This window comes from Hemitrygon akajei, chromosome 1 (assembly GCF_048418815.1).
Source record: "Hemitrygon akajei chromosome 1, sHemAka1.3, whole genome shotgun sequence".
Taxonomy (NCBI): Eukaryota; Metazoa; Chordata; class Chondrichthyes; order Myliobatiformes; family Dasyatidae; genus Hemitrygon; species Hemitrygon akajei.
The window spans coordinates 101,140,265-101,163,264 of NC_133124.1; the positions used below are offsets into that span (position 1 = coordinate 101,140,265).

The 23,000-nt window shown below is 38.4% G+C and overlaps 1 protein-coding gene across 2 annotated transcripts in view; it reads left to right on the forward strand.

Moving 5' to 3' along the window:
- Nucleotides 1-23,000, forward strand: part of LOC140729104 (protein NDRG1-like) — a 76,337-nt gene that overhangs the window by 20,844 nt on the left and 32,493 nt on the right. Inside the window, exons 3-5 of one of the 2 annotated variants that reach the window (XM_073048507.1) lie at nucleotides 706-741; nucleotides 5,779-5,884; nucleotides 13,269-13,389. In XM_073048507.1, coding sequence (XP_072904608.1) covers nucleotides 706-741; nucleotides 5,779-5,884; nucleotides 13,269-13,389 — 263 coding nt within the window. The remainder of the gene's footprint in view (nucleotides 1-705; nucleotides 742-5,778; nucleotides 5,885-13,268; nucleotides 13,390-23,000) is intronic. The other variant, XM_073048517.1, reaches the window with a different exon arrangement.

Here is a 23,000-nt window from a genome sequence, read left to right on the forward strand (position 1 = left end):
AGCAAGTGTTCTTGACAGAATCTTTAGAGTTGGGATTCATTCTTTTAAGGATGGATAAATAGCAAGGCCAAGAATGTTCTTCTTTGAATTACTTTGTTGAATTTCTTTCAGTGTGAATTGATGATTTTGAATACTTCCAAGGCATCGGTAGATTGATTCCTAATTCTCCAGCTGATTGCAAGTTACGAGAGAGAGAGAGTGCGAGCATAAGTGGGAATATGTTGAGGTTGCAGTCAGATCAACTGTGAACTTACGAATCATAATGAGGGGTCTGTTGTTTGCTCCCTTTCTCCTGCTCCAAATGTGTATGTTTATTTAAGTCATCAAAAGAACAAATTGAAAGAAACCAGTTCTTTCTTTGAACAGAGCAAGCCATTGTGATTCTATTATTATTGGCGAAAGAAGCTGTCATGAACATGGAGAACAAATAATCGAATGAAAGTTTTATCTTAAATAGAAAAATATCAACAGCAAAAGGATGAATATTTCTTGAAAGCAAATGAGGAAGGTTTTACTTTGAAGAGTAGGGGAGAGTAACCGAACACATTGCACTGGACCAAATGTCAGAACTATTTACATTGTGGATGACCAGGACAAATCAAGATTGATCCTGGGACTGTAGGTTCTCATAACCAAATCACTTCATCCAGGAGCTTTGTTCCTTGTCTCTTATGAATTCTCCATTATTTTTTTCTTTTGCAACAGGCAAATACTAACAGCTTCTACGCACATGATATTAAGGTAACTTTATATTTGAAGTACATGTGGCATTTGAATCAGATAATTATGTGTATGTAAAAATCAAAAAAAAATTCAGATGCTGTAAATCTGGAATAAAAATGAAAATATTGCAAGTACTCTAAGCCTAGCAAGAATCTGTGCAGAGTAAAACTAAATTAATGTTTTTTATCGGAAGATCTTGCTGAGTATTTCTAATATTTTCTTTTTTATATTAAAGTTTTGCTGATTGCTTATAGTGAATATGATATTTTTAAAACCTCGGCTGCTGTAGAACAAATCAGTAGTTTGTGATCATTAGACCATTAGTGAAATTTACTTTTGCACATACTTTGGTTGCATGGATATGTGGTTTTATTCAGTATCTCATTCAAAGCAACTGTACGTCATATTAACCCATGTTGAATATCAGCTATGAATGAAAACCAAAGAACTGTTGATGCTGGAAATCTGACATGGTAACAGAAAATGCTGTAAACATTTAATATGTCACACACATCAGTGGAAGGAGCATCAGTTTGTCATTTTGGTTAAAGATTGCATCAGGTATTGTTTCTAGTACTGGAGAATCATAGAACAATATATTACAGATACAGGCCTCTTGGCCCAATGAATCCATGCTAACCACAATGCCCACCCAGCAAGGCCTAATTTTCCAAGCTCTGCCCATATCCATCTAAGCCCAGCCCCACAAGTATCTATCGTACCTGTCTCAAGCACTTCCTCTGGCAGCTCGTTCATATACTCACCACTCTGTGTGGAAAATGTTGTCCCTTAATCTTTACTCTCTCACTCTAAATCTGTGCCCCAAGTTTTACCTGATCCAAATGTCCAACTTTTTGTAGGTCCCTATTCTTGGCCAGTGGCACACAACTAGTTTGTTTTTGTCTTGAAATCAATTTTTGTGTTATCAGGTATTTTTTTGGGAGAGATTTTATCTTCCCTTCTGCAGTTCTGAAGTAAAATTGTTCCTGCCTAATTTTAAATGCTGAGAAAGGCATCTGTTTCATGAAGCAGCATGAAGGCAACTAGCTGCATTTTCATGATGAACTTTGCCAGGCTGACATGGGATTGTTGTATAGAAATGATGAAAAAACATTAACCATAAATTAACCGTGAAAGATGGTAGAGCAAAAATTATCTATATTGGCAGCTTCACTGCTGATCCCAAGCTGACAACAAATACTTAATTTGCAAAAATTTTGCTTTAATTTTGGATATGGATTTGGCTATTCTGATTTCCATTTCTTGCTGAACTGGAATCCATTTAGCATTCCATTTGGGTCTCATTTGAAATTCTTTGCCGGCATATCAGTCTAGATTGCACTTTTTATCTTTGAGGATTTTTGGGAACAGATGGAAGTGAGTTTCCTTTCTTTACATTGGATTGTTGCCCTTAACACTTCCTACTCCCAAGATAATGCTGATAGTGATTAGTGTGGTAAACAGCCTAACATAAATGACATTTGGAAGCTGCCACCACATGTTCACCCTTCTTTGTGTATACAATTTGGTAGTCTGTAATTGAATAATGAGATTGGGTAGTATAAACTGATTTTACAGGCTGGTTAGTTGGGAGCGGAATTGGGAAGCAAAAGCTACAGATCCTTAATTGACCCAGACAGTCAACACTTGGTATTTGTGATTAAGTGGCTTAAGATGTTTATCATATATTTAGCAGGACATGCTAACTACAACTCTTTATTTTCATTTGAATATTCTACAATCTTTTTGAATTGGCAAAATAGTAGACACGGGAGACAGTGACTAAAGCCATTTAAAGTGGAGGTGAGAATAACAAGTGTTACAGCAGCTTATTCCATCAGAATGGTCCTGAAGCAGAAGAACAAATGATTGAGAATGGGAAGGATGATGAAAGGTTGGAGCAAAAGCTGCAGAATCTGATGGGATGTCATGAAATGAAAGCTGAGAGCAACATCGAATATGGGTGATATGAAGAGTCAACGCAGAACAAATTTTGCTCAAGATTGTTAAAGCAGAGTAAAGCACTGGCAATCTTTATCACAAAAACATCAAATTTTGTAAAAAAAAATTTAAAACAGACTAAAAATTTTGTTATGCAGTCTTTTGACATGCTGTTACAAAGCATTTCTATCAGTTCACTGATCACTGACATATGATTTTTGTTTTGTGGCAGCAGTTTCAAGAACTTGAAACTGTTCACTCTTTCTGCTGCATATTCCTCATTGAGGACAGGTGTGTGTTTCCTTGATTCCCCTTCCTGAAGTCCAGTGGCATTGTTGTGACACTACTCAGCCAGCCAATCTTTCACATTCCTACACCTCATCATCTGAGATTTTGCTGACAATTGTTGTATCATAGCAAATTTATGTGTGGTGTTTGTATAGTGCCTATGCACACAGTCATAGGTGTAGAGAGAGTAGAGCAGCAGGCTAAGCACACATCCTTGAGGTGTACCTATGTTGTTAGTCAGGTAGAAGATGTTAGTTTCGATCTGCATTGATTGTGTGGTCTCCCAAAGGAAGTCAGTTGCAGAGGGAGGTACAAACACCCAGGTTTTGAAGCTGATGGAAATACAGAAGCAATGAATACTGAGCTAGAATCGATAAGCAGCAGCCTGACATCAGGTATTGCTGTTTTTCTAGGTCGTCCAAAGCCAAGTGGAGAGCCAGTAAGATTGTATCTGACATGGGCCTATTGTGGCATAGGCAAACTGCAGTGGATCCAGGTTTTTGGGAAGGAGTTGATTTCTCGCCATGTTAAATTCTCAGAGCACTTCACAATAGATGTGAGTGCATCTGCATGATAGTTGTTGAGGCAGCTTGTCCTGCTCTTGGTATGATTGATTATGGTAGTAACGACTCTTATTGCTTATGTGTCTACTTCCTTTAGCACATTAACATCGTGGTTAGTTCCAGTTGTAAGATTGGGGTTCAGTTCCTGCCGCTACTTGTAAGGAGTTTGTACATTCTGCCTGTGACTGCATGAGTTTCCTCTGGGTGTTCCAGTTTCCTCCCATATTCCAAAGACTTATCATAAGACCATAGGGCCCCATCAATTCTGCTCTGCCATTTCACCAGTCTCCTGCCTTCCCTCCTGTATCCCTTCATGCCCTGACCAATCAAGAATGTACTAACCTCTGCCTTAAATATACGTAAAGACTTGGCCTCCATAGCTGCGTATGGGAATGAATTCCACAGATTCACAACTCTATGGCGAAAGGAATTCTTTATCTCTATTCTAGAAGGACACCCCTCTATTCTGAGGCTGTCTCCTCTGATTTTAGACTCTCCCACCATAGGAAACATCCTCTCCATATCCACTCTGTTAGGGCCTTTCACCATTCAATAGGTTTCAATGAAGTCACCCCTCATTCTTCTGAATCCTAGTGAATGCAGGCCCTGAGCCATCAGATGTTCTTCATATGAGAAGCTATTCAATCCTGAAATCATTTTCGTGAACCTCCTTCTGTGGACATGCTATGTTGGTGCTGGAAACATGGCAGCAATTTCTGCACAGCACAATCCTAGCTGATTTGATTTGATGCAAGTTAATACATTTCATTGTATGTTTCATTGTACATGTGACAAAGCTAATCTTTACCATTTTTTAATCTTTAATTAATACTGTTAATTATTTTGTCCATGTTGATGACTGCTTAGGAATTCAGGTACACCCGGACTATATAGAAACATCAGATTCAGTTTTGTTGGGCAGGAGAGTGGCATATTTTTGCATTTGAAAGCGTGTTTCCCAATCCTTTCTGACCTGGCTTAGTAGGTGGAAGGCATTGTATTTGAGAGGCAGTGGGCAGCTGGTGAAAGCCAGGAGATTTATCCCACTTCCTAATATGCAGATAGTGGAGGTTGGGAAGAGAGAACTGAGGACTGGCAGCCCACACTGAGCATGGGTGTAAGCTCAGATTAGTAAAATCAGGGAACAGATGGAAATCGAGTGTTCGGTGAATTCCAGAGCACGGCTGGTTGAATTCTGAGGATGTAGAGGTACATCTTCCATGTTCCTGTCTAAAAATCTCTGAAATGTCCCTAATTCATGTGTCTCTACAACCAGTCCTAGCAGTGTGTGCCATGCCCACTTCTGTATGTGTGTGTGTCTCTGCTCCCCAGCCTATACTTTCCAATTCTTATAAATTATGCCCTCTCATATTACCCATCCCCACGCTGGGGGCTGGGAGGTGTTGGCTCACTGCTCCATTTATGCTTTTTCAATCAGCTCTAGCTATACTAGATGTCAGATGGAAGAAGTTATTCAAAGTACATTTTGTTATCAAATTATACTATATGCAAACTCAAGATTCCCCTCTTTACAGACAGCCACAAAGCAAATAAACCAAAGAGAACCAATTTTTTTAAAAAAACTCTCGATGTGCAGAAGAAACAAAAAATTGTGCAAACAATAAAAAGTAAGCAAATAACATTAGAACTAAGTTCACAAGAGTTCACAGCCATAAAGTCAGTCATCACTGCAGCCAGGAGTCTGTTAGTGGCAGGCCACAGCCTTAGTTCAGCTTAAATGTTGCTGAACAGTGAACTGAATAATGGCCCCAGCACCCCACCATCTTCTCTCTGGTCTGGCACTTAATCTGGCCAAACTTTAATTCAATCCTCCCTCTGACCCAGGGCCTCTCACTTGAATATGTTCTCAGGCCCGGGGTCTGCTGCCTCACCTTGGATCTTCCGCTTTGAATTGGCTCCAAGTCTGCTCCAACAATGGTTTGTTTTTTGCTCACTGGTCTGGGCCCCGCCACCTCAATTCGGCCCATACATGCTGTGCCACAACTATTGTGCACCTTTGAGACTTCAGTTCACACCATAAAAATGACAGGTCATACAAGTAGTTCAAAAGCTCAACTCTGAAAATGGAAGGTCTTGATTGTATGCTCATTCTTCAAAACAAATATTGACCTCTTGGCCAAATTGAACAATTCTCAATATAGTGATATATTAACAATTGAGTTTTATTCATTTTGGGATATTTCAGAATTTTATGGACTTTAGTAAAAGTAATGATTGGCAGCTATGTATATTTCTTTCACAGGAGCATGACGTTAAAACATCATTTGGTATTATTCGTGTTGCAGTGCGTGGTGCATCTAAAGGAGTTAGGCCAGTCCTATTCACTCTTCATGACATTGGGATGAATCGTAAGTAGTGTAAACAGTTTCTACCCATTCAAGTAGTTCTTCCAGACTTTCGAAAATTTAGCAGTTGCAGGTGAAAACTGTAACAAGCTTTTTGCCAAATTGGGTTTGGTCTTATTCTGAGACTTGAATGAACCAGTTTTAATTGTGCCTATCCAAACAACATGAATTTCTTGCTGCAGATACTTTTCAGTAGGTTGCTTAAAATTTTTGATATATTAGAAATAATGGGATTTTTTTCTAAATGATATATTTCAGATCTGTCCACTGATATTAATGAAACTTGTAGGTCACATTTCTGAGTTTGCGAATCTGTTAAGAATGAAAGCTCTGAATATATATCATATTTGAGCTGTCTTAAACTTTACAGAATTCAAGTTCTTTGCAATAAATTGTATCTGTATCTATAGTCCAAATTACCTAAGGATGAAAAGTCAAAAACTTTAAACTATACATTCTTGCTATTTAGTCTTCCCACAAGAAACCTAGAACATCATGGGATAGAATCTGGTTCTTTGGTCCAACATATCCACAGTGACCATGATACAATTTTAACTAATTTCAGTTACCTGCACATGGTGCATATCACTCTGCTCCCTGTCTGTTTATTTGTCTCTGTAAATGCCTCTAAACATTGTTATTGCATCTGATTCTATCACTTCTCCTAGCAGTGTGTTCCAGGCAGGCTCTTGTGTTTCTTTTAAAAAAACAAAAATCGTGCCTCTCAAATCTTGTTAAACTCTCTCTTTCTTTCTTTAAACTTCTAGTTTTTCTGGTATTTAACACTTCTATTCTGGGGAAAAGATTATTTACACAATACGTGTCTCATAATGTTATTCACTTCTATCAAGTTGCCCCTTTAGCTTCTAACACTTGAGAAAACAGCAAAAGATTGTGCAGCACCATATCCAGTTAACATCCTAGTACAAACAAGAGCCTACCAGTGACCTTTTCAGAGCATTAATAGGTACAGATCTACAGTCAGAAAAATTACTCTCTACCTCTTCCCTCTTTTTTTTTGAATTAGCCAAATTTGAATTAGAGTTTGCCAACTCACTGTTGATTCCATGTGACTTAATCTTTAGTCCATGTAGACAACATCTACAGTCCAGACTTTGTCATTCATCACTTCAAAAAGTACAGGGCTTTCCCTGTGCAAAGCTATGCTGTTAATTAGTTAGTATGCATCAAGTTAGTCACACTTTTCTAAATGCAAATAAATCCTGCTCCTAAGAATCTTAATGATATCCCTCCCACTATCAGGCTCACCAGCCTATATTTCCTGGTTTGTTCTTGTTCTTGACTATTCTCCAGTCTCCTGGGAAGTTGCCTACAGCTAAACTCCCAGCAATCCTTTGCTTCCCTCAGTATCCTGGGATAAATCCCATCTGACTTGAGGGTCTTGTCCACATTTAATGTTTTGCAAGATGCCCGACTCCTGTTCCTTAATGTTGGCATTGCCTTTAAAATATCAGCATACCCCTCACTAATTCTGCCACTATCGATTTCCTTCTCCTTGGTGAATGAAGATGTGAAGGAGTGGGTTATTAAGTCAACATTTGATTGGTGCATGGGTTTCTAATATTATTGCAGAAGACTGGTTGCAAAACCATGCGCCAGGTCAATCCTTGCAGGTCAATCCAGAGTGCCAGCAGATTGAAGATGGGATAGCTGATGTTGGTGTAGTTATGCATCATCTAGACTGACTTTCAGAGCTAATCGTTAAATGTTTAGTGTTTATCTGGCATTAAGGTTTCTGAAGCAGCTTATGTGTTTTTTATAAACTGACAACAAATTGTTGGCCGAGTTACTATTTCAAATAGGAGTAAATGGGTCACATTAAGATCAATCTAATAGTTTTATTAGCACACTAATCTGTGATTAATCTGTAATCTTAAACAGATGCTGCTGTTAAGTCCCACATTTTTGGCTTTTCAGTTAACTGTTTAACAGTTTTGATTTGATGCTGAACTCGGAGCTGCAGATGGAACAGGATTTAAGACTCATTCAATGTAGAATGATAGAAAGGAGAGGTCATAGAGTTATAAAGAATGGAAATAGTATTTTTGCCCTAATTTGTCTGTACTTACCTGAGCTAGTCCTGTTAGCCTACATTTGGCCCATATCCCTCTCCTTTCCTACACATGTATCTATCTAAATTAAAATTTTCGGATGTTCCCAGCTCTACTTTTTTGTGACAGCAAATTCCACATACACACCACTCTTAAGTGGAAAAAGATTTTCCTCAATTCCTATAAAAACTTTCTCCTCTCATTTTAAAGGAAAGCCTTTTAAATTTAGACTCCCCTACACTGGCCATTCATCTTATCTATGCCCCTCATTAATTTGTGTCTAATTAGGTCACCTCTGTCTCCTAAGTCCTGGGGGGGGGGGGGGGGGGGGGAGGAGGAGGCGAAAAATACAGCCTGTCTAATCTCCCTTTATAACTCAAACCCTCCAGTACTAGTAACATCCCTGTGAATATTTTCTGCACCCTTTTCACCTTGATGATTTCCTATAACTAGGTGACCACAACAGCACACAATACTCCTAATGTAGTTTCATTGCTTTGGAGAGTTGTAACATCACACTCCATCTGATCCATTTGCAGGAACAGTTATTATCCTACAGCCATCAGGTTCCTTAAACAGTGTAGATAACTCATTCACCACTACTTGGAACTGATTCTACAGTTGTTATGAAACCAGTAACTGGTTTCACTTACCAGCAAAGATAGATATGTCAGTTGAAGTCCAATGGTACTATTTTCAAACGTTTTATTCAATAAGGGCACAAACGTATGGTTAATACAAAACATTCAAATCGTCAAAACTCAATCTAAAACACCGGTGTAACCATAATCAATCAGAAATAAGCTCTTTCGTTGTCTAGGGTATATAATACTGAGTCCAATTGGAAATATAAAGAGTCACTCTGAAGTCTGCAGGCTTTTCTCTTTTGGTTTCACGTGTTGGAGAGAGAGAGAGATAAAACGGAAAAACTTGCCGTTTACATCCGTGGAATCAGGGGAGCGATCTTCCCCGTTGTTAGTTAAAAGCGATCTTCCGTTGGTTCCAGCCACAAACCCCGCATTCGGAATTTAACGCACGTGGCTTATTTCAAAATGGCTTCCCGTTCCCACGGGAAGCGTTATCGTGCTTCTTGATGTCTCCTTGGTGCGTCTGAGGGTCGTCCTCTTTCAGACCCTTCTTTATACTGCCTCACGGGATCTCAGGTGTCAATCAGGTTGCAGGTGATGCAATCTCTCTCTCAACCAGCCCACTTTGCCCGAGGGCTTTACAATGTCCCTGCGAGTTGGCACGTCTGCAGTTCCCAGGTGTCTCCTGAGAACAATGCCACAGTCACCAGCTTTTGTCCCAGTGGAATGTCTTTCCATTTCCTGTGTCCATTCAGCCTGTCTCTCTCTCTCTCTTTTGGGTCATTGACCCCCCTTTTACTAGGGCTCTTGCAATTCTCACAAAGGAGGGGGCTGGTATCATAACACCTCCCCTCTTAAAAAGGTTTTTACCAGCGGTTAAAACCCAGAGTGGTACAGTCTTACAGAAATTTTGAATCTAACACAATACAGAAGCTTTTCTTTTCACTACAGAGTAATACAGTTATACATTCAAGTCAGCATCTAAACAGTTAACAAGTACAGTGCCCCTTTAGTTAATATCTTAACATCTTAATATCTTAAAGTCTTGTAGCATCAGACTTCAATTCAATAACCACCTATTTATTTATTGTTTTCAGCAACAAAACTGCGGAGGTGTGATCTTAGCTTAGGTGCATCTACAAAAGTTTATGCGAATACTAATTGTTTCGGTCGGTTTACTTCGCCGGCAGGTCTCCAAAGGTCTGTCTTTATTATTCACAGGCTTTGGCGCAACCCGTAAAACCTGCTTTGCTGTTTAAAAAAAATGGCATCCCCATTAACCGTCACCTCTTTTCTGGCGAGAACTCCCGCCCGCCTCGTTCATCAGGGCTATTTTTTTCAACACCATGCCCCAAACTGTCAAGACCCTTCAGGCTATTTGTTTTTAATTCCAACTCCTCTTTCAGGTAGCATTTCGAATGCAACCTCTTCACACCCCACCCTGGCGTAACAATAGAGTGGGGGGCCCCGCTATTTCCCGACTCACTCTGTGAGCGATCTGCCAGGTTTAAAATTTCTTCCTTCGACTTGGGAACTACAGACTTCCCGTTTCCTTCAATAACAATCCTCATTCCCCCCTTAAATTCGGCATTAACCTTGGCCCCACTCTCGAATACAAACACCGTGGAACTCACACTTCCCACGGTTACCAAGGTTAACCCTTTTCCTACTGAACCAACCCTATCTGATCCACAAAGACGGCCGCCCCGTCCCCCTGAATCAAACACCTCAGACTTCCCCTGAGCTCTGTTACCAGGTTCAGCACCACGTGCGCCCCCATCTTGGACACACTCAAACGGGACATTGGCCCCTTCCAGGCTTTCAATACCCGTACCTTTTTCAAATTCTAACGTCCACCGATCCTTCCAGTTACTCTCTAGGCAGCCCCCCGTTGGGGAAGGCGCAACCCTGCGAGCTGAAACAACCTCCTCGGCCATTTCAGCTGACTTCTCCACAGCAAGGACACCCTTCCTCTCTAAGACTGCCCTCATTTCACTCTCGAGACCATCGAGAACACCTTTAGAACTCTGAACTTCTTCAAACAATTCTGCCAAACCAGACAGATTAACCATGTCCAACTCTGGACATTTTAACAACTTTATCCGTTTCTCAACTTTAGTTCCTACCTCTAGGACCTTTCTCTTCACTAAGGGCAGGGCTATTTCCTCTCCCTTACCCCCTTTTACTTTACTGCTTTCTGTTTTACCACCCTCGGAACCCTCATGGTACAGGGTCGGTAAAAACATCTTGGCCAGATCACCGCTGGCTTCATTTAAACTGTCCTCTTTCTCAGCCGCTTTTTCCGACAGGCTGCGAGTGACCGCGCATGCGCGATAGCTTTGGTACTCCAGGGGCGGGGCCACCGCACTCGCCGGTCGGCGGGTCGGCATCATGGCTGCCCAAATCCTCCCTCCTGCTAACACACTTTGTAACAACGCGACCCACTGCTCTTGTGGCCACTTCTGGTTCACTGCCACCTTTTCAAAAAGCAAGAAATAACTATCAACATCCGTCTCTTCGAACGGAGGTACTACTCTCAGCTCCCGACTAACATTAAACCGCTCTCTCCTTAGCTCCTCCCTCTCTCTTTCTCTCCCCGCTGCCAACTCTCTGATCCGAATTTCATGCTGTCTTTGCCTCTCAGCTTGATTCTGCTCGTTTTCCATCTCTAACCCCTTCGCCAAATTTAACAAGTCTGATTTGGTGCTCACCTCTAGCACCGCCACAGTCGCGTTTTTCATAAATTCACACACGTCCATCTTTGCTGGTTTTTCTGTCTGGCTACCTGCGTACCAGATCCAAATTATTTTTTTTTTTGACTTACAATCCCAATTGACTGACCTCCCCCTTTTTGGTGTCAAATCCCGGACGAGCCCCCACTTGTTATGAAACCAGTAACTGGTTTCACTTACCAGCAAAGATAGATATGTCAGTTGAAGTCCAATGGTACTATTTTCAAACGTTTTATTCAATAAGGGCACAAACGTATGGTTAATACAAAACATTCAAATCGTCAAAACTCAATCTAAAACACCGGTGTAACCATAATCAATCAGAAATAAGCTCTTTCGTTGTCTAGGGTATATAATACTGAGTCCAATTGGAAATATAAAGAGTCACTCTGAAGTCTGCAGGCTTTTCTCTTTTGGTTTCACGTGTTGGAGAGAGAGAGAGATAAAACGGAAAAACTTGCCGTTTACATCCGTGGAATCAGGGGAGCGATCTTCCCCGTTGTTAGTTAAAAGCGATCTTCCGTTGGTTCCAGCCACAAACCCCGCATTCGGAATTTAACGCACGTGGCTTATTTCAAAATGGCTTCCCGTTCCCACGGGAAGCGTTATCGTGCTTCTTGATGTCTCCTTGGTGCGTCTGAGGGTCGTCCTCTTTCAGACCCTTCTTTATACTGCCTCACGGGATCTCAGGTGTCAATCAGGTTGCAGGTGATGCAATCTCTCTCTCAACCAGCCCACTTTGCCCGAGGGCTTTACAATGTCCCTGCGAGTTGGCACGTCTGCAGTTCCCAGGTGTCTCCTGAGAACAATGCCACAGTCACCAGCTTTTGTCCCAGTGGAATGTCTTTCCATTTCCTGTGTCCATTCAGCCTGTCTCTCTCTCTCTCTTTTGGGTCATTGACCCCCCTTTTACTAGGGCTCTTGCAATTCTCACAAAGGAGGGGGCTGGTATCATAACACAGTCTACAGACTCCTTAAAGGACTTGTGTTCTCAGTATTAATTTTATTTGCAGTTTTTTGTCTTTTACACATTGGTTGTTTGCCAGCCTCTGAATATTTTTTTGTAGAATTATATTGCATTTCCTTTTCCTGTAAATGTCTGCAAGAAAATGAATTGGCAAGTCCACAGAACACCTTTACCACTGTCTGCTTGTGTTGCAACTCTTGGGGATCTAGGTACTTGTATCCTTTGAATCTCTCTGTGCAACACTCTGCAGAGTGCTAGAATCTCTGTACCAATTTTACACTGGTTTAATTTCCCAAGCTGCAACACGTGGCTCTTGATAAAGTTAAATTCCATTTGCTATTTCTTGACCCATTTTCCCAGTTGAGCTAACTCCCCGATTTAATTTTGGATAACCTTATTCCTGGTCATGGCAACCACATTTTCATCCAAATTGATAACATAGATTCGAAAGATAGTGTTGTCCTAGGAGTGTGCAATGTATGTGTTCCAGAACATCAAAAGCACATGTCCGTCTCTGATGCTGCAGGGCATTATTGTATACAGGATCATGTGAGAATTGCATCAGAGTCAAAAGCCTAATACATGCTTGGTTAAATATTCAGAGTGTATAGAAAGATGCAAATAGTCTTATTTCCTGTGGTGTGTGAAGAGGATGAATGGAAAAAGGTTTAATGCTGAAAACAGATATATGATTATTTTGAATTTCTTGGCATTGTTGTTTAATAGCTACAGTGAAGTGGAAAGTAAACTGTATAATTTGGAAACTTCTTGAGCTTTATGAAGTTTCATGAAAGTAGCCGTCTTGTTTTTACTTTTGATAGTTTGTTCCCAATCAGCCCTGCATTTAGGAAAATTTGAGGTACTAAGTATTTTGAGGGTTTTCTTTGAATGGGAGGTCATTTGTGGCTTTCTACCCAAATTTTGTGGGTAGATACTAAATGATGTTCCCTAGCAATTGGTCTTTGTAAATTTAACTGCAATATCTGAACCACCTTATGTAACCATTGAAGTATGGTGTTCTTTTTACAGATAAATCATGTTTTGACACTCTTTTCAACTCCGAGGACATGCAGGAAATAATATTACATTTTGCAATTTACCATATTGATTTACCAGGACAGCATGAAGGAGCTCCATCTTTTCCATCTGGGTAAGGATGACTACTCATGAGTAAATAATGACTGTTTTATGAATTTGTTACTGTTGGTGCTATGCAGCACAGAGCACATGCATTGACCAGGCACAGCCATGATCACGGTACTGGCAGACTTTTCCATAGGTAAGAGAATATCTTAGAGGGATTGTCCAGTTAAGTCATGAAGGTACAAAAGAGGGGCAAGCATTATAGTGTAGGTCTCCCAATAATCAGCAGGAGTTAGAAGAACCAATATAAGAAAATTTCAGAAAGGTTAAGATCAATACAATTATAGTGGGGGGGATTTTAACATTCCCAATATTGAACAGTGATTTCTTTAGTACAAGAATTTGAATGCTTCCACAAGGGATTCTTTAAGTCAATTTGGGAGTCTCAAGATGGCGCTTATAGAGTGAAGCGGTTTTAGGCTTCGCTCCAATCCTTTTACTTTTTTCTACCTACAAGCACCCCCTAATTGACCTGTTTATACCTATTCTAAAGGGGTTTAGACGTATGAAGTCTTTTTCAACTGTTTGAATCATTTCCTACTCGTTGAAATGTCTAAAGCAAAGGAATTGAAACAGACGAAAGAACCATTAACTTTGGAAGCAATTGCGAAACTTATGGACGACAGACTTGAAAAACTGGAGAATAAATTAACCTCAAAGCTTTCTATGTTCGATTAAATTTTAAAGACACGACGCAAAACTTCAAACACACACTGAATTCACAACAACAAGCAAGTATTTTAGTTCTTGAAGATGCCGCTCGCCAGAGAGATCGCATAATTGAAACTTTGCAACAACAGCAAGCTTCGACTTCTCAACTGCTGGATTGTTATAAATCTAAAATCACTGATCTTGAAAACCACTCTCGAAGACAAAATCTCCGGTAATTGGGCTTCCGGAAAATTTTGAGAACGGTGATCTCACTGTATTTTTCTCCAAATTTTTAATGGATGTCTTCGGCTCAGAAGTACAATCAGCTTCAGGTTTGAAACCACAACAAGTAATTCTCCAGATCCATTATCCTCATACCAAAGAACGTTTGATTCGGGCTGCCCGGAAAAAGGGTATGATCAACTTTCAAAATTTTAAATTCCGTATTCTGGAAGACTATAGTCCCGAAGTTTTAAGGGCAAGAATGGCTTTTAAATCAACCATGTCTGAAATTCATCAGGAAGGCTACAAGCAAGCACTGTTATTTCCAGCACAATTGAGAGTTACTCTCAAAGATGGGACATCGGCTGATCAAACCTCTAGCGGATGCTCAAAGATTCCTTGAAGAATAATACTTTTTTTTACTACGGGTTGACTAATGTAATAATTAGTTTATAGATTTGGATCTTTTATAAAATGATGATTTTTTTTTACATGATGGCTTACACGTATTTCTTACACATGGTAAAAGTCCATTTTTGGTTTATCCTGAGTTCGTTCTTTTTATATTATTATTCTGTTAGTTCTGAAAGTAACTCATTAGGGTTTTCTTTTAAGTTCATATACACTTTTTTATATTTTTAACGTTTAAATATTAAGATTTTTTAAAAATAAAAAACTTTTCTAAGATGTCGTTTCTTTTCCCCCAAAGACCTTAGTGCTTGGATACGTCACATCTGTTTTGATGTGTCTGAATAAGTTTAAGGATTTTCTTTTAAAACACTAATACAATATTATCCATTTATGGGTTTTATCGTTTTAATTTTTAAAAAAAATCCTTTTATATACATATATATATACTAATTTTATACTTTAATCTTTGTTATACTAACCCTTTCTTATAATATGGATGGTTTGTATCTTTTTTTTTGTTTGAGTTGCCGTCTTGAGACATGGGGGTATTAGATCGCTTGCTTGCCTCTTTTTGGCTTTTTTCCTGGGTTTTGAGGGTGGAGGAAGGGAGATTTTCTTTTTGCTTGCTTCACGCTTAGTTTTACTTCATGGGCTGACTCGAAACTACAAAAATGGTTGCAGTGTCATGACTTCCGGTTCCTCCTTGAACTTACTTCCCTCTTCCGGAGTCATGAGTTCATCTTTTTTTAAACCTTGTGTGTTAATTGTAATAAATATTGGCAATATGGATAAGATTATTAATTTTGTTTCTTGGAATACTAATGATTTAAATCATCCGATCAAACGGAAAAAAATATTCAAAGTATTCCACAGAATGAATGCTAATATTATCTTTGTACAAGATACTCATGTGAGGAAGGTGGATAGTCAACGTTTTTTTTAGGTTTTGGTAAGGCCAACAGTATCACTCGAATTCCCAAGCCAAAGTAAGAGGCGTTATCATTTTTATAGATTCTTCAACCTCCTTTATACACTATGAAACAATTTAAGACCCACAAGGTAGATTTTTGCTTATTACTGGTTTACTTTTTAATCAAAAAGTTGTTTTAGTTAATGTTTATGCTCCAAACACTGATTGTCCTGAATTTTTTAAGTGTCTATTTACATCCTTTCCTAATTTGAATCAGTACATGCTGATAATGGGTGGGGATTTTAACTGTTGCTTAAGCCCTTCGATGGATAGATCTAAGCCCACCCAAGCTCTTCCGAATAAATCGGCCTCTCTTATTAATTCCTTTATGACTGATTCTGGAATTTCCGAAATTTGGCGTTTTTTACACCCCAGTGACAAAGAGTTTTCATACTTTTCTCATATTTATCTTAATTATTCAGGAATTGATTACTTTTTTATTGATCACTGTTTACTTACAGATGTTATTGATTGTAAATATGACTCCATTACCATTTCTGACCATTCACCTTTGGAGCTATCTGTTAAGACAATGGACTCATCTTCTAATGCTAAATCTTGGAGGTTCAACTCTATTTTATTGCAGGACTTAGACTTAATTTTATTAAACAACAAATTGATTTGTTTTTCTCAACAAATTCTACAGCAGAGATCTCTAGTGGGATTTTATGGGACACTTTTAAAGCATTTATTCGTGGACAGAATATTTCATACTCTGCTGGAGTTAGGAAACGAACTAATTCTAAAATATTAACATTGGTTGATAAAATCAAAGCAATTGATAAGATTTATTCAGTGACCCCCAGCAAAGAACTTTATAAAGGAAGAGTTGAACTTCAAATGGAGCATAGTTTGTTATTATCCTCTTCGATTGAAAATCAGTTAATTAAATCTAGAACCCAGTTTTATGTACATGGAGATAAGTCTGGCAAATTATTGGCTAATCAATTGAAAACTGCTTCGGTTAAACGACAAATTACTAGTATTCGTAAACGAGTTGGCACTCTGACGATCGACCATAAAGAAATAAATAAAGCCTTTCAAAATTTTTATAATTCTTTATATCAATCAGAATTTGTTGAGGATTCTTCTATAATAGATGAATTTTTAAGAAAATTGAATATCCCAAAATTAACAGAAGATAGTGTATTCCTAGATGCACCTATTACGGAAACTGAAATAAAAGAGGCTACTTTTTCAATGAATTCCAGTAAAGCTCCTGGTCCAGATGGCTATACTGTAGAATTTTTTAAATCCTTTTCCTCTATACTCCTTCGCGTTGTAAAATTTTTAAAGATGCGTTAACTATAGGTAAATTGCCACAATCTTTTTATGAAGCCTCTATTTCTTTAATTCTTAAAAAAGATGAAGACCCCACTGAATGTGCAACCTATCGGCCTATATCCTTGCTGAATACGGATTTTAAGATTTTTAGTAAAATTTTGGCCACTAGATTAGAAAATATATTACCTCGAATTATTTCTGAAGATCAGACTGGATTTATTAAAAACCGTTACTCATCTTTTAACATTAGAAAATTAATTAATATTATTTATACTCCTTCATCCAAAATACCAGAATGTGTCATTTCCTTAGATGCTGAAAAAGCATTTGATAGAGTTGAATGTCCATATTTATTTAATACTTTGCAGCATTTTAATTTTAGTTTGAAATTTATATCATGGATTAAATTAATATACTATAAACCCTTGGCTTCGGTTTTTACCAATAATCAAAGATCTCTTTTTTTTCAGTTATTCCGTGGTACAAGGCAAGGCTTGTCCTTTAAGTCCTTTACTATTTGACATTGTTTTGGAACCTTTAGCTATAGCTATTCGTGAATCACCTAATATTTTGGGTATTACTCGTGGGGAAGGGACGTATAAGTTATCATTATATGCTGATGATTTGTTACTATACATATCTGACCCTGGGAGATCTATCCCTGCTGTTTCGTCCTTGCTTGCTCAGTTTAGTAACTTTTCTGGTTACAAATTGAATTTTAATAAGAGCGAATTATTTCCATTAAATATGCAAGTTCCAATTTATAAACATTTACCATTTAAAGTTGTCACAGATTATTTTACTTATTTGGGTATTAAAATTACCAAAAAACATAAAGATTTATTTAAAGTTAATTGTTTACCTTTAATTGACCAAATTAAGCAACTTGTTACCAGGTGGTCTCCATTATCTTTATCATTGGTTGGTCGAATTAATGCTATTAAGATGATGGTATTACCCAAATTCTTATATTTATTTCAAGTATTACCAATTTTTATTCCTAAATCTTTTTTTGATATTATTGACTCCAAAATATCTTCCTGTGTGTGGCAGAATAAAAATCCTAGACTAAGCAAAAAATATTTACAGAAGCCTAAGAAGGAGGGTGGTTTGGCTTTGCCAAACCTGAGATTTTACTATTAAATATACGATATTTAATATTTTGGACACAAGAATCGACTATAGCAGCTTGCCCACAATGGGTAAATTTGGAATGTAAATCTGTACAAGACTTTTAATTGTTTTCAATTTTAGGATTTTCACTTCCTTTTTCTTTATCTGAATTGAATAAACAAATAACTAATCCTGTAGTTAAACATACATTGCGAATATGGTTTCAATTTTGTAAATTTTTTGGTTTGAATAAGTTTATCTTATCAAGCCCTATAATATCTAACTTTCTTTTTCGGCCCTCTTTTATGGATCAAGCCTTTGTTTTATGGAAAACAAAAGGTATAACATGTTTTCGTGATCTATTTTTAGATAAATAGTTTTATGTCCTTTGAACTGCTATCTAATAAATATAATTTACCTAAAATTCATTTTTTTAAGATATTTGCAAGTTAGAAATTTCTTGAATAATAAGTTAGTCTTTTCCGAAATTATGTCCATCGGACATTATGGAAATTTTTTTAGCTCTGAATCCTTGTCAGAAGGGTTTAGTAGCCACCATTTATAATATGATCATGAAAATACAGCCAGAAGTATCAGAAAAAATTAAGAAGGAATGGGAAAAAGAACTTCATTGTCTTATACCCACTGAGCAGTGGGAGAAAATTTTACAATTAGTCAATTCTTCTATTTGTGCTAAACATGCCCTAATACAATTTAAGGTTGTACATAGAGCTCATATGTCTAAGGATAAACTTGCTCGATTTTATTGTTATGTTTATCCAACCTGTGACAGATGTCATTCTGAAGTTGCTTCATTGACCCACATGTTTTGGTCTTGCCCTTGTTTGCAAAATTTACTGGAAAGATATTTTTGGTATTATTTCAACAGTTCTGAATATCAATTTCCAACTGCATCCTATTACTGCAATTTTCAGTTTACCAATGGCAGATAATAGTCATTTATCCCCCTCAGCTCGACGGATGATTGCATTTGTTACATTAATGGCTAGAAAATCTATTCTATTGAATTGGAAAGAAATTAATCCTCCAACTATATTTCAGTGGTTTTCTCAAACTATCTCTTGTTTGAGCTTAGAAAAAATTAGAAGTGTTGTCTTTGATCCTTCAGTTAAATTTGAAGAAACTTGGAGACCATTTAACCATATAACCATATAACAATCACAGCACGGAAACAGGCCATTCTGGCCCTCCTAGTCCGTGCCGAACTCTTAATCTCACCTAGTCCCACCTACCTGCACTCAGCCCATAACCCTCCACTCCTTTCCTGTCCATATACCTATCCAGTTTTACCTTAAATGACACAACTGAACTGGCCTCTACTACTTCTACAGGAAGCTCATTCCACACAGCTATCACTCTCTGAGTAAAGAAATACTCCCTCGTGTTTCCCTTAAACTTTTGCCCCCTAACTCTCAAATCATGTCCTCTCGTTTGAATCTCCCCTACTCTCAATGGAAACAGCCTATTCACGTCAACTCTATCTATCCCTCTCAAAATTTTAAATACCTCGATCAAATCCCCCCTCAACCTTCTACGCTCCAATGAATAGAGACCTAACTTGTTCAACCTTTCTCTGTAACTTAAGTGCTGAAACCCAGGTAACATCTTAGTAAATCGTCTCTGCACTCTCTCTAATTTATTGATATCTTTCCTATAATTCAGCGACCAGAACTGTACGCAATATTCCAAATTTGGCCTTACCAATGCCTTGTACAATTTTAACATTACATCCCAACTTCTGTACTCAATGCTCTGATTTATAAAGGCCAACGTTCCAAAAGCCTTCTTCACCACCCTATCTACATGAGACTCCACATTCAGGGAACTATGCACTGTTATTCCTAGATCTCTCTGTTCCACTGCATTCCTCAATGCCCTACCATTTACCCTGTATGTTCTATTTGGATTATTCCTGCCAAAATGTAGAACCTCACACTTCTCAGCATTAAACTCCATCTGCCAACGTTCAGCCCATTCTTCTAACCGGCATAAATCTCCCTGCAAGCTTTGAAAACCCACCTCATTATCCACAACACCTCCTACCTTAGTATCATCGGCATACTTACTAATCCAATTTACCACCCCATCATCCAGATCATTTATGTATATTACAAACAACATTGGGCCCAAAACAGAACCCTGAGGCACCCCACTAGTCACCGGCCTCCATCCCGATAAACAATTATCCACCACTACTCTCTGGCATCTCCCATCTAGCCACTGTTGAATCCATTTTATTACTCCAGCATTAATACCTAACGACTGAACCTTCTTAACTAACCTTCCATGTGGAACTTTGTCAAAGGCCTTGCTGAAGTCCATATAAACTACATCCACTGCCTTACCCTCATCAACATTCCTCGTAACTTCTTCAAAAAATTCAATAATGTTTGTTAAACATGACCTTCCACACACAAATCCATAATGGCTACTCCTAATCAGATCCTGTCTATCCAGATAATTATAAATACTATCTCTAAGAATACTTTCCATTAATTTGCCCACCACTGATGTCAAACTGACAGGTCTATAATTGCCAGGCTTACTTCTAGAACCCTTTTTAAACAATGGAACCACATGAGCAATACGCCAATCCTCCGGCACAATCCCCGTTTCTAATGAGATCTGAAAGATCTCCGTCAGAGCTCCTGCTATCTGTACACAAACTTCCCTCAAGGCTATTCAACATTTTCATATGAGTTAAACTGTCTTTTCCTAAACCTCACTTTTATTATCCTTAATTATTTGGATGGAGCTATGGAGTTATTGGCACTACTGTATATATTTGACATAATGCAATGGCCCATGTTGGTTAGTTTTTTTCTCTTTTGGGTTTTTTTTTACTTTTGTTCGTAATTACTAGTGAGTTTGGGAGGTTATTATATATGGATTATCATCTATTTGAATGTTTATTTTAACTATTAACTATGTACTCTCAATCTCTGTGTATTCATGTTTCATTTATATTTGTTTAAAAATTAATAAAAAGATTTAAAAGGAAAGAAAGGAAGTCAATTTGCAGGTAATCCAGCTGGAGACTTGTTAGTAAATGAAACTAGCCAGGTGGAAGAAGTGTTGATGGGCAAGCACATTGAGAATGCAAGTTCCAAAGTGGTTACAGATAAAGATGATCCTCAAGTTAAGATTCTAGATCATTGAAAGGCCAACTTCAATAGTATAAAAATAGCAAAGTAAGTTGTATCTGGACAAAACAATATCTGACAAATGGGATTCTTAAAGTCAATAAAGAGTTTAGGGCCAGTGTGTTCCAGTAAGGGTAAAAGGCAAAGGTGAACGATAGAGGAAGCAATGATAATAAAAGATAGTGAAAGTTCGATCGGGATGGGAGGTGGTTGAGTGAGGTCCTTGAGGAACATAAGAGAGTGTTGGATAATAAAGAAATTAGAAGGCAAAAATGGGCCTATGAAAATTTAAGATTTTAAGATTTAAAGGGACATTCTAGTCGGAGCAAGAGTAGCAGTGGAGGAATAGATCACTTTAGTAATCAAGTGGGTTATCTATCTATGGAATCAGGATCTGTGGGTGAAGGCCTAAATGAATATGTATTACTTGTGTTCACCAAAGAGAAAACATGAGAGGTAATGAGTTGATGGGAGGTGTAAGTTGATTGTGTGGTATTGGAATGTCCATGTGTAGATAAATCCCCAGAGCTGAATGAGATCCTTTGCAGGAAACAAGGGAGAAGATTGGATCCCTGACAGAGATCTTTCCACCTTTGTTATCCACAGGTGAGGAACCAAAAGAGTGGAAGATAGCAAATTTTTTTCCTTCCTTATGAAGGGCAGCAGGGATAAGCCAGCTTCCTGCACACCAGTGACCCTTGCATCAATGTTCGGCAAATTGATGGAGAAATTCTGAAGCATACGATTTAGTACATTTGGAAAGGCAGAGGCTGTTTAGGAATAGTCTGTCTTAATTTTGCCTTTTTTTTTTGGAGGAGGTTACTAAAGCGACTGAAGGCTGAGCAATAAATGTTGTCTATATGGACTTTAATAGGCATTTGACGGTATCCCGTATGGTAGAATGGTCCAGAAAGTTCAGTCACATGATATCCAACATGAGCTGGAAAACTGGATTCAAAATGTGGCTTGGTGTAAAGGAGATGACCTTTACCGATGACCAGTATAACCAGTGGTGTAATGCAAGAATCAGAGATGGGACCTTGGATCTTTTTTAATAAATATGACCATCTTGGATGTAAATGTTTCAAAGGTTTCAAAGATACATTTAATATCAGACAGATGTAGACAATATACATCCTGAAATGCTTTTTCTTCGCAACCATTCACAAAAACAGAAGAGTGCCCCCAAAGAATAAATGACTGTGAAATGTTAGAACCCCAAAGTCCCCCACAACTCCCTTCCCTCCTGCGTGTAAACAGCAAGTAACAATCCCCTCCTCCCCCACCGGCAAAAAAAGCATCGGCACCCGCTACCGAGCACTCAAACGTGAGCAAGGCAACAGCAAAGACACAGACTGGCAGTACTCCAGAGACTATGTTGCTCACCTGGCATTCGACATACCACAGGCTCTGTCCCTTCCTAATAAGAGAGAAAGAGGTGTCTCCATTTGTGGAAGGTACAATTAGTAAACTTCTGAATGACATGACAATAGGTGGATTTTAGCATGGTCAAGAACACTTTCCAAAGCTACAGCAGGATATGATCCACTGGAATGTTGGGAGGAGCACTGGAAAATGAGGTTTAATCCTGACAAGTGCAAGGCCTCCAAACAGTAACCAGGATATGCGGTACAAATTACAACGAGAGATAGAAAAGGCAGGTAAAAAGGGCAATGTTACAGTCATGGGGGATTTCAATATTTAGGTGGATTGGGGGTAATCAGCTTGGTGCTGGATCCCAAGGGAAGGAATTTGTACTAAATGGCTTTTTTTTTTAAAAAAGAGTAGCCAGTGGAGGTGTAG